The 11,891-nt window shown below is 33.7% G+C and overlaps 1 protein-coding gene across 3 annotated transcripts; it reads left to right on the top strand.

Moving 5' to 3' along the window:
• Nucleotides 1-301: 301 nt before the first annotated feature.
• Nucleotides 302-5,402, top strand: hhla2b.1 (HERV-H LTR-associating 2b, tandem duplicate 1). Of its 3 annotated transcripts, none has more exons than XR_006247961.1 (8): nt 302-416; nt 1,025-1,126; nt 1,724-2,032; nt 2,950-3,228; nt 3,431-3,751; nt 4,739-4,860; nt 4,964-5,023; nt 5,103-5,184. XR_006247961.1 is itself a non-coding variant. In XM_043226712.1 (8 exons), the coding sequence occupies exons 2-8, from the start codon at nt 1,054-1,056 to the stop codon at nt 5,174-5,176; spliced, it is 1,224 nt and encodes a 407-aa protein (XP_043082647.1). In that variant the 5' UTR covers nt 302-416; nt 1,025-1,053; the 3' UTR covers nt 5,177-5,402. The 3 variants fall into 3 exon arrangements, 2 of the variants coding, with proteins under 2 accessions (XP_043082647.1, XP_043082648.1); XM_043226712.1 differs by having other exon boundaries at nt 4,753-4,860; nt 5,103-5,402; XM_043226713.1 differs by having other exon boundaries at nt 351-416; nt 1,028-1,126; nt 4,753-4,860; nt 5,103-5,402.
• The last annotated feature ends 6,489 nt before the right edge of the window (nt 5,403-11,891 follow it).

The following is an 11,891-nucleotide window of genomic DNA, read 5'->3' as shown; positions in this document are numbered from 1 at the left end:
TATATATATATATATATATATATATATATATATATATCATATAATTTCATAGGAATCTCATACGTTTACTTACAACCATAAATATTAAAATACTGTTTTTTTACTTTCTATTAATCAATGAAAAGTCATGCATCACTGCTTCCACAAAAATATAAAACAAGCAAATTAGAATGATTTTTGAAAGGTCATGTGACCCTGAAAACTGGAGTAATGGCTAAAATATAATACTCATAGAATGACTACTGTATTTTTCTTTAAGTCACAAAGTGTTCAGAAACTCCACCCATTCATGTATCAGCAGAAAGTGGCAGCCCTATGCTGATACTATGGGAGTGTGTATTTTAAAATAAACTAGATAGTCTAGTCAAGCTCAGCGCCAGAGACAAGACTTTCCTCCACAATCAAAACACACGCACGTGAGTCTGCCTTTTACATCATATTAACCACAACACAGAGCCTCGGACAGTACCAGTAACATTACTTTTCTAATTAACTACTAACAACAAAGAAACCAGAGAGACATATTATTATCATCATCTACTACATGCTTTTGAGATTTGTTTTAATCTAAAGTGTCAAATTAGCAATTTTCATTTAATTGCTTCTTGTGCATATGTCTATACGAAGTAGTGTAAGTTGTTTTATTATATTTAATGTTGTGCCTACAAAGGTTCTGTTATCAAAAGTGATCTTGATCCGAAAGATTCCACTTACAAAGAGAAAACGTGATCAACAGACTTCACACAAAACAAAAACGAGACAACGCTCAAGCTTAAAATGATGTAAAATCTTAAAATTGATTAATATATGCACTTTCAATATCCAATAGAATATAATTTGTCTTGATTCACTTGCTCACACAAACAGAATCTGTTGCTCTCTAGTTTAAACATTAGTTTGAAGCCTCTGGGAAATGTATTTGTAAAGTATCACTTAGTATACATCTGATATTCTACCTGAAAGCAATATTTATCCACTTAATAATGACTGATGTTAAGAAATACAGTAACTGTTTTCTCTACAGTAGTTCAAGCTTTCAAAAAGAAGAGAGCGATGACGGCAGTGCATTCTTGGATTGGTCTAATGTTATTGTGGATTACTGCTGAAACAAATGGGAAAACTCCAGGTACTTCACATTAAACATTTACTTCTGTAGGCCAGCAGTGTTCAGGTTCTCTAGAAGACTTATGATTCCCATGATCTAAACTGAAAAATGAATTGTCTCAGACACACCACGAGATCATGGTTTTTCATCTGTCTGACTTTTATTAACATTTAAATGACTTCTTTTTAAGAAAAGAGTAATTGCAGAAATTCTCGCAGCCTTTTTAGTAAAATCAGACGACGCACTCAAAACAGACGCATCTGACAGCCAAAACATTGGTCTGATTAATTGCTTGATGTTTATCATCAACAGGGAAACCAGCATTTCAGCTCTGTTTTTGACCTACGACCTAAATAGTTTCAGGTCAAATTGAAGATCTCAAGATGGACTCCAGAAACAAGAACATATCGTGCCCTTCCATGAATGACACTTACTATTACCGTGTCTCAGACACAATTTAACCCTTTAAAGCGATTGAAGATTAGACACAACAAAAGTATTTAACACCTTGGCGTCCTTCTAAAATAGTTTTTCACTTCAGATGCGGGAGAGATATCACTTTCTTATACACTGATTTGTGTTTAAAATCTAACATTCTCCTTTTTACCACACCTCTAGATGTTCAGTTAACCTGCACGTTCTCAGAAGATTGCGTCCTACCCTGTGTCTTTGAAGCAGTCGGAGATGAGGCGATACACTGGTACAGACAAGATGTCCTGATCCAGAGTTGTATACATGGAAGCGGCCGGTTAGATGAGGCGGATCAACACTACAACAGCAGGACATCATTATTCACTGAAATGATTGCGTATGGTAACGCATCTCTTCATATCCGGAAGTGCGGTCCACAGGACAGAGGGAAGTACAAGTGCCTTGTTACCAGCAGTCGAGAAACCACCGAGCACTTCATCACAGTCAAGGTGGAAGGTGGGCCACGTTCAAGAGTTCCGTAAATTAAATCAAGCAGCAATTATTAAATTATTTTGCTTCATATAGGGTTAGTGACCATGTGAGAATATCATAATCATCATAATAATATCTTTCCATTGATAGAGAACAAAATACACTGCAAACAAAATGCTTCTCTTACTTAGATTTTTTTGTCTTGATATCTTAAATCAAGAAGGATTTTCTAGACAAGTAAAAAAATATGTTGTCTTGTTTTCAGGAAAAAAACCCTAAAAAAAATCAAAATTAAGTCAGTTTTTGCTTAGAACAAGCAAAATAATAATATTTTAAACAGAAAACAATTATTTAGCTTACCCCGTTGATATTGGAAATCCTTCTTGATTTAAGATTTGTTCGATATCTGGCCTGGAAACAATACAAAAAAATATATAATATTAAGTTTAAAAAGCATTTTTGCAGTGTAGGGGCAAAAATTTTATTTTTAATTAATTTTGAGCAGCAATTACCAAGCTGCAGATAAATAAAATTAATTTAACTGGATATTACATCCTCGGTGACAATTTTAGAAAAATGTATAGTTGCTTATAGTACGGTTGCTTATAATCTGCCAGAGAATCCTTGTCATGTCATGTCATAAAATAAATTAAAAATATTATTTTTATTATTATTAATAATGTGGGACAAATTAAAAAAATTAACAGTCATGCAAACTGCACATGGCCAGGAAAGTAATAAATGCATGAATATATTATATATGTTATATCCCTAAACAACACAAAGCATAAGGATTGCGCTTCTAAAGCTTTTAAAACAAAAGTAAATACAAATAAAAATGAACCAGTATTATTTATACATAATGTATCATCTATGCCATGGTGACCATGACTTGAAAATGAGAATGACACCAAAAACAACAAATAACTGTGCCATTCCAGCCCCTATTCAGTCAGTGAGCCTGGAGACAACGCGCCTCAGTGGTTTTGAGGAAGTCATATGCTTCAGCCGAGACGTCTATCCTGCTCCCCGTGTAAACCTGTTCACAGAGCCGGCCGGTCTACCCGATTCCCTCCAACCCTTCACACGCAAAACGGCTGACAAACAAGGCCTGTACTCAGTGAAGAGCAAGCTCAAGAAGCTGAAAGATCTGACCTACATCTGCCTCATCCAATCATTCTACAGGTCTCAGACATGGAAGGCGTCACTGCAGGAGAAAGGTTTGATCTCATCGAGCCAACTCATCTCTGTACTCGTTTCATTGCATTTCATCATCATTATTATTACATGACATTGCATCACTAAATATTTTTGTGACCAACTAAACAATTACATGCAGATAACTGAATATCGTGTACCACAGTGTTTCCAACCTTTCAAATGGCACCAAGATGCTATTTTAACCAATTTTCGACTAAACAGAGATATTCAGCGTGGAAGGAAAGGACTTCATCATCCCTTGTGCGGCCCCATGGAAGCTGCAGAACTTCACACTCACATGGTCCTTCACCAAAGAACACAAGTCCTCGACCATCTACACCTATGACAGCCTCACACAGCGGAGCTCCAGCTTATGGAAGGAGAAGGTGCGACTGGTGACCCCCAGGGGTCGAGACGGAGACGGCTCACTGCAGCTACGCAACCCGCTGAGTCCAGAGCACACTGGAACCTACACCTGCATCCTCTCTGCTCACCAGGCCAAACATGAGGTCCATACAAGAGTCAGCATCACACTAAAATCTGGTAAACCACCATCATTGACTTGCGCGACATTTCTGACTTTGAAAATGAAGTTAAAATCACATATTATTTTAAGTTCTGGCTCTGAAATCCAAAAGCCCTTTATGCAATTAGTAACCATCTTACGTTTGGTTAATTGGAGTCTAATTTGTACCAGAGTACTATAGCAACTGTATGGCCTAATAAAGAATCATAATATTTGGCAAATGATTATTTAATGAAAAATTTATTTTTAATATGAATACATTTTATTGCTTTTATGAAGACTGGAATAGTTTCATAAAAGGGACATTACTGTTCTACTGCACCATTTAAGATATGTTACTTAAAAAATATCTTACAAGAGTATATCAGCCTTCATAAATACATAAATATATCCACTGGTTAAGCAGTAGGCACTTTATTAAATATAACTTGATTATTTTCACAATGACAAATAAAATTAACAGGATAGAACTCAACATGAAGGCAATAAAAAGCTTAACTTTGTCATTGCTCAATGAATGATTTAATGAAAGTTTATGTTATGTTTTCTCATTTAACTTTTAAATGTATTATTGAACTATTTCTAATTTTGAATCAAATATGAGCACACAGAATGCTTTTAATAATTTTAAACATTTTTTTACTTAGCTGTTGATTTCCCTCCAAAATAATGTCACTTCCTGAATGATGATGTCATTTAGGAAGTTGATTTTATTAGTACGTTGAAAATAAAATGGAAAGTGATATCAATTGATTGATGTTGAAGACACAGGAAAACCCTGTGAAATAGCTATCAGTTAAAGCTATAATAAAAATTAATACAATTTAAAAATGTAAAGTCTATTCAACAGTCTCTGGATCTTTGTTGGGCAATTGCGTCAGTTAACTAAAGAGCAAGATATAAAAAATTCATTCAGTTCTCTCAAAGGCAAAATAAATCAACCAGCATTTTATTTATCAACTAACAAGCTTGTTTTCATTGTATTTCAATGACCGCACAAATAGTTTCTTACGCGCAGAAAAACAACAGTCCGAGAGCTCCCCCCAGCGGCGGATTCCTGCAGCGGTCATCACAGGCCTCGCAGTCGCTGCAGTCGCTGCAATCATAGGAATGATAAAATATAGAGGTACGGATTACCACAATTGCACGTATATATATATATATGAATAAATATTTGGAATATATATAGTGAACATATTTGTACCACAATTGTGCCTTCTTCAAACCAGCTGGCTGTACAAAATCAAGTAAAGGCCATGCAGAGATTACAGAGATGCAACCAATCAGAGGTTAGTGTGTGGTAACAAATCACATATTAAATACTCCTCATTTCACTGCATTACATTCACAGATCTCTATCCTTTACAGTGACTGTTATAAGCAGCAGAGCTGCATCTGAAGACACCTGCTTAACAGAAGAAAACGAAAACAAACCAACATGAGGGGGGAGGGGCATATTTGGGACTTTTTTTAAATTATTGATGGCAAGACAAAAGGGGAAACAAGAAGTATTTATTCATATCCAATGTTTAATCACTATTAACTTTTAGTAACTTTTAACTCATTTTACTTGTATTTACTTGTAAAGTTATATTCACTTAAATAATGTTTTGAATTGCATGCATATGATATGTTGAACTCCAGCATAAAACTAAATTACTAATTTAATTTTTAACGTCTATCTCTGTGAGAGCATCTACTAAATGCATTACATGTAAATGTAACTTCCCTTAAATATGTGAATGGTTACATTTAAGCTTTCATACGCTCAAACAATTTTCTTCATAGAAAATTGAAGTCCGGAAATGTTGCCTCTTTGTTGCCATCTATGTTTGAAAATCTGTAATCGCAGTTCGTTGAAGAATCCCATGCGTGGGATGAATCTAATGTGTTGAGGTGAAGGCGCGGCTGTCAGTTACTGCACCCGGAGGAATCCTGTACTTAGGAACCACAGATTCTAGAATGCTTCTTGGAATATATGACCCTAAAAACAATTTTCATCGTACGTTGTTATCTGAAGTGAGTAACGAATCTGCCACACTTCGTTCTGACCAACTGAGGAAACAAAGCATTGCACTACCTATGGCTCATATCACATTAAACCCTGCTAATTATTGTTATTGCTGACCGAATCCAGCTCAATAAGTGCTAAGTGCTATGTGTTTAATTTTACAAGCTCTGTCTTAGAGGCTTTATTTTCAATCACAAATGGCAAGTAAAAGTAAATAACGGCCCTTTCAAGCTAAAATAATGACATGTTTATTTATAATCATGATTGTGTTATATGTGGTATATGTTAAAGAATCTGTGTTTCCAAATAATTAGGGCTTGTTTTTTTTATGTAATTCACTGCCTTTTTAAACTACAGCTTGTATAGTTTCCTATAAATCAGAAGAAATGACCAAACACTGAATGTAAGCCTAAACTTCACAAAAACTATAAACCGGTTTTTCGCATTTAATTGGTTAATCACAATGTTGTTCCAGGGTCAACAAAGATGCTTTGTGCCGACGTAACCATTACGTCTCTGAGCTAGCTGGAGGCAAAACAAAGGGGAAACTGCATGGAGCCAGTCTCCTGGGATCTCTTTATTGAAACATAAACTACTCAAATGTGCCATAGCCTACCGTACATTTTGTTCTGACTGTTCATAAGCTTTCCGACCGTCAAATGAGACACTCGAGAGATTTCTGCATGGATGTTTTATTACATAATTTAAAACTAAAAAATATTTATCTGCTTTGTGATTATCGGATAAAACAAATCTTTAAAATAGTCATGTATTAGTTATATCATTGTACAGCCCTTTTTCATTTAAAAATATGTTTGATGGAAAGTTTACTGTATAAAAAACTGAAAAAATTGAAAATGAAAATGAAGATCACTTGCAGCCCATGTATCATTATATATATATATATTTGTACTTTTGTTCATTTAGCTACACACCATGAGTTCACTTCTCATTTTGTAAACACTATGGATTAATGTCAGTGCACATTATTTCATTCATTCACGTATGTTTCTAATGCACTGGCTCATTATATTTACAGTATAGTAATAATATCAATGTAAATCTTATTTGCATTTGAAGTAATATCCTGTAAACAGGTCGTAATATCAATTATAAATTCAGTTATTATATATATTTGGCTTTTCATACACAAGTAAATGGTTGCAGATTTGCTGGAGGGGCATTTTGCAAAAGCGGTTTCAACATATTTTTCAGTGGTCTCATGGAAATTTGTCATTTTATTTCACATAAAAGGATTAACAGCACATAACAGCACAGCCTTTAATTGGCTGTCTCAAATTACCTCAACTCTGGTGTGGTTAAACTTTGGGTTTGTAATCTTAGTGGGAGGGTCCTAAGTAAGACCAGTGGGACAACTTGTTAATGTCCAGAGACCTCTAGAGAAACAGAACAGTAGAAAGTATTCAAAGAGAAAGTAGTTGTTCGACAGACTACACATTACAATCAAATAATTTGAAACTATGTGACTATGAAGCTGTTTTTCTTGCTGTGGATTCTGCCTGTAACTTTAGGAGGTAAGAAATCAAAATACCGACTGCCATATATTTACATGTCTGATATGTTTAAAAAATGTCTTAAATGATCTGCTCAGCCTCTAAAAAACGAACTGTATTATGCAGTCACATTAGCATCTTTGTGTCTTTTGAAAGAAATTACAATCAAGAGTTTAATTTTTAATTGTTACTAACTTTAAAATTGTTTAACTTTATATTACATTAATGCATTAAGATTCAAGGGTATGTACATTTTTGAATGGGGTCATTTTTATAAATTCAGTTGTTCTTTTGGCTAGTGGAGTATTTGTAAACATCTGTTACAGTACAAAATAAAGCATAACATGCAATTTTCATGATTCCTCTTATTTTATATATATATATATATATATATATATATATATATATATATATATATATATATATATATATATATATGTGTGTGTATGTGTGTATATATATATATATATATATATATATATATATATATATATATATATGTGTGTGTATATATATATACACATTGATCCTACACCAAGAACAGTATGAGTCAGTAAAAGTTGGACTATTTAAACCATTCAGCTGTAGGTAAACACATATCAGTAAAGCCTTAACTCAAATTTGTCTTTTCATATACAAGTAAATTAGTTTTTGTTTAAATTTGTCGCAAGCAGATTTAATGGAATCACATGTTCTAACATTATGAATGATGGTTGAATATGTCCAATTATTATTAACATGGCACTGTTTGTGTGCTGTTTTTACAGACACTGATGTCACCTGTATCTATTCTGAGGAATGTATGTTACCTTGCACGTCCCCCTACTTTGATATCATCCACTGGTACAAGGATAAAAAAGCAGTGCATTCATTTTTCCTCGATCAAGACCAGCTGGGCCATCAGCACAAGGACTACAAGGGGAGAACGTCACTGTTGTCAGAATCTGAAATTAAAAATGGAAACGTATCACTCTTGATAAGAAACATCAGGGTCCGAGATGAAGGCAGATACAGGTGCTACACCGTAAGTGAAAAAGCAAATTATGAAAAGTATGTGGTTGTGTACGTGGAAGGTGAGAGAATTATAAAAAAATATATATTTTTTTTTTAATCCCTGACTTTAAGAAAAAAATATGAAGGCTCAGAGGAAATGTGTTTATCAGAAGTTTCCTTTTCATCTGTCAGGATAGATATGATGATTTAGATGTAAAAATATAGATTTTACGTAGACCCACCCTTTTCAGCCCTGTGGTTGTTGTCTTTTGTGTCCCATTTGTACAGTATTTCCACATCCTAAAGGCAATGTTGTACAAATTTATGAATGAACTGCTAGTTTTAAGACAAGTCCTCTGCTTCGAACATTATAGGTTATGTCATACATTGTAAAGTTTCGTAACATAACTTTCGTCAACTCTAAGTAAATCAACTTTACCAGCTAAATACTCTTCACCATCGATGCTGTAGAAACATATAGAGCTATCACAAAATGGAGGTGGAAGGCAAAATTCTAAAGATGGCTGTGCAGGTGGTTTCTCCGCCATAACGTCTGTACGGCCTTCTAAATAAATCAATTCTGATTGGTCAGTCATAATGTGCACTTAAGAGAATATTGACAATATGTCAACATATTTATACGGTGAGTAGTAATAAGTCAGCCACAGTCATTATTTCAGAATAAATTAATCAGGGTTAAATGAGAAATATTTGAGTTCATATTTAAAACCTTGATACTCAAACGTAATCAGACACTGTAGAAAATACAATCTATTTACTGTATTTACAAAAATTTGAAAATAATATTTAGAATTGTGTAGTGCATGTTTATATATATATATATATATATATATATATATATATATATATATATATATATATATATATATATATATATATATATATTTTTTTTTTTTTTTTTTTTTTTTTAATTATTTTTATTTATTTTTAGCTCCAGCTAAATCAGTGGATATCACACTAAAGGACGATACAGTGATCTGCAGCATCAGTGGAGTTTATCCAGAACCAACAGTCTTGTGGTCCTCAGATCCTCCAGCGATGGAGCCGCCGAACACCGTGAGCCGAACAGAAGATCATCTGTTTACAGTCATAAGTCAACTTAAAGTGGAGGTCATCACAGATACCTACACATACAACTGCTCCATAATTGCTAAAGATACATGCTATACAGCTATTCTCAAACAAAAAGGTAGGACAATGCAACCGTCTTCCTGTGGGTTCCATTGAAAGAATATATCTGTTGAAAGTGAAATAAGACAACTCTCAGTTTGAAAAATATAATTAAGACATACTGTTTGATCGGCAGTAATACAGGAAAAGAGTCCAAAGCTTTTAGTGTATAAAGTAGATAGGAAACATAATTTCTTGTAGTAGAAAAGAATGTAAAATATTGTTTCAGTAATCTCAAAGAAAGACTCTTTAAAAACTCTCTCTTGTCCGTTCACAAGTGACATAAATATTAATGGCCTGCCAAAATAAATGGCAAAAGGGTTTCTACCTTTATTTACAAATCTAATAGCAAAAACTGCAGTGCATGATGAAATATTTTGAAGTACATAGCATTTAAATAAGGTATTTTAGAACAAGTTATTATATTAAAGCTTAATTTTTGATAATATGCATCGCTAAGTACTTAATTTGGACAACTTTAAAGCTGATTTTCTCAATATTTAGATTTTTTTGCACTCTCAAATTCCAGCTTTTCAAATAGTTGTATCTTGGCCAAATTGTGCCATATTTCATATGCTTTCATGTTAGATATTTAGATTTTTGTATAAATTATATATAAAATCGAAATTTAAGACTTTGCGCTCTAGGGTCACATATTTCATTAACCACACAAACAAGTTGTTTCTGACTTACAGCAAAGCTGATCTCCTGGAAGACGAGGACTATAATAATCGCAAGCCTTGTGGTAGTCGCAGCGGTAATAATTATAAAACATAAAGGTATGGATTACCAGAATAATATAAGTGGGGTTTTTTTGGTTTGTTTTTTGCAACGTCTATACTTACGCTGAACATATTTGTCTGATGAAATGTTCTTGAAACCAGCTGGCTGTACAAAATCAAGTACCACCCATGCAGAGGCTACAGAGATGCAACCAATCAGAGGTTTGTGTGTGGTATCACCCGTTACATGATCAATACACTGCATCTTATTCACAGATCTATATTCTTTACAGTGACTGTTGGACACAGCGGGGCTCCATCTCAGGACAACTGCTTAATGGAAGTGGTCGCAAGCAGACCATGAGAACGCTTTTGAACCGCCTCCAAGGCCTTCTTTTAAATCCAGTTAGAACAAATAGAGTCAGAGGAAGTATTTATGTTTATTTATTTATTTGTATTTTATTTATAATGATGATTAAGATTGTGTTTATTATTATTTTGGCTGAACGGCGCTTTCTAAAGTGCCCTTGAGCAAGGCTTCCAATCACTAGTTGCTCTCTAGGAGCTGCAGCAGAAATGTATGTGCAATAATCACTGCTGTGATTCTGAGTATTACACAGGCTACTTGTCTCCACATTTCATTATTATCAAATCAGTATGTTTAAATGCAGTAATCACCCACAGCATCAAAAATACACTCTAGAATTATAACTTTTACAAATTGTATGTATCGGTGATTTGTTTTTAGATTAATGTTCTCTCGAAATCTGTATTAAATTGTATACGCATGCTGTCTGTTGACCACATGAGAACTAAGAGATTTTGTATGACTATCTGCATGAGATGAGAACATCTAAAAAGTTTATTAATTATTAAATATCAAGTTTCATACCTTGTGATATATATTATTAGTGTATATCTACCTCCAAGCTCTTAATATTTCATTTTAAATGATCAACATTTAAATTGTTTCATGTGTGCTTGTGGTCTGTTTTTAATTATAAGTAACTAGTAAATGTACTCAATGGTTCACTACACAATTGTTAACAACTGTTAGGCCGCTAAAAGCCAGCTGGAGGCAGCAGATTATTTACAATCATGACTGCGATGTTTGTATTCAAGGTATATGTCACAAACACTATCAATAGGCCATTGTACGTTTTTTTCCCAACATTATAGTTTTGGATATATCATATAAAAACATTTATTCAAAACCTAAAACTTGTCCTTCAAAGGCTCGTATGTACATTTCTGTACAAGATTTAAAGTAAAAGTGTTGCGTGCGCCCGCGCCCCCGGTAGAAATTTTAATGACAAATGTAAATTATTAAAAGAGTTTACCAACTATTTCTTTAGAATAAACGCTTTTGTGAGTGGAAGATAAAGTAATTGGTCGACATTAAAATATGCTTTTTAATATATTCTTGGCAACAGGACTGAGAAAAATGTATCCTTCCCCAAGTTTGAAATGATTGAGCAATTCTGAACAGTCAAATATAGATGCAGTGTTGAAAAAAGATTTAAAAAATGTATTAAAAGTTGAAAAGGTTACCCATTTGGTTGAATGTTCCTTTTGAGATGGTTAACATAATATTCTTGGAATGAGGTGAGGTTAAAATTCTAGTGGGAGGTTTCTAAGTAGGACAAGTGATACAGCTTGTATTGCACAGTGTATATCGCACAGTGGAGAAACAGAACAGCAGAAAGCATTCAAATTAGAAGTAGAC

The sequence above is a fragment of the Puntigrus tetrazona genome, chromosome 24 (genome assembly GCF_018831695.1).
Source record: "Puntigrus tetrazona isolate hp1 chromosome 24, ASM1883169v1, whole genome shotgun sequence".
Taxonomy (NCBI): domain Eukaryota; kingdom Metazoa; phylum Chordata; class Actinopteri; order Cypriniformes; family Cyprinidae; genus Puntigrus; species Puntigrus tetrazona.
The sequence above is the reverse complement of the archived record's forward strand: the minus strand, read 5'-3'. Positions and strand labels throughout refer to the sequence as shown.

What these genes read in the sequence shown, in the direction of transcription:
- hhla2b.1 (XM_043226712.1), top strand. Translation starts at nt 1,054, where the DNA reads ATGACGGCAGTGCATTCTTGGATTGGTCTAATGTTATTGTGGATTACT. An exon ending in AACAAATGGGAAAACTCCAG is followed by an intron (nt 1,127 to 1,723) that starts GTACTTCACATT and finishes CCACACCTCTAG; the next exon opens with ATGTTCAGTTAACCTGCACG. An exon ending in AGGAATGATAAAATATAGAG is followed by an intron (nt 4,861 to 4,963) that starts GTACGGATTACC and finishes TCTTCAAACCAG; the next exon opens with CTGGCTGTACAAAATCAAGT.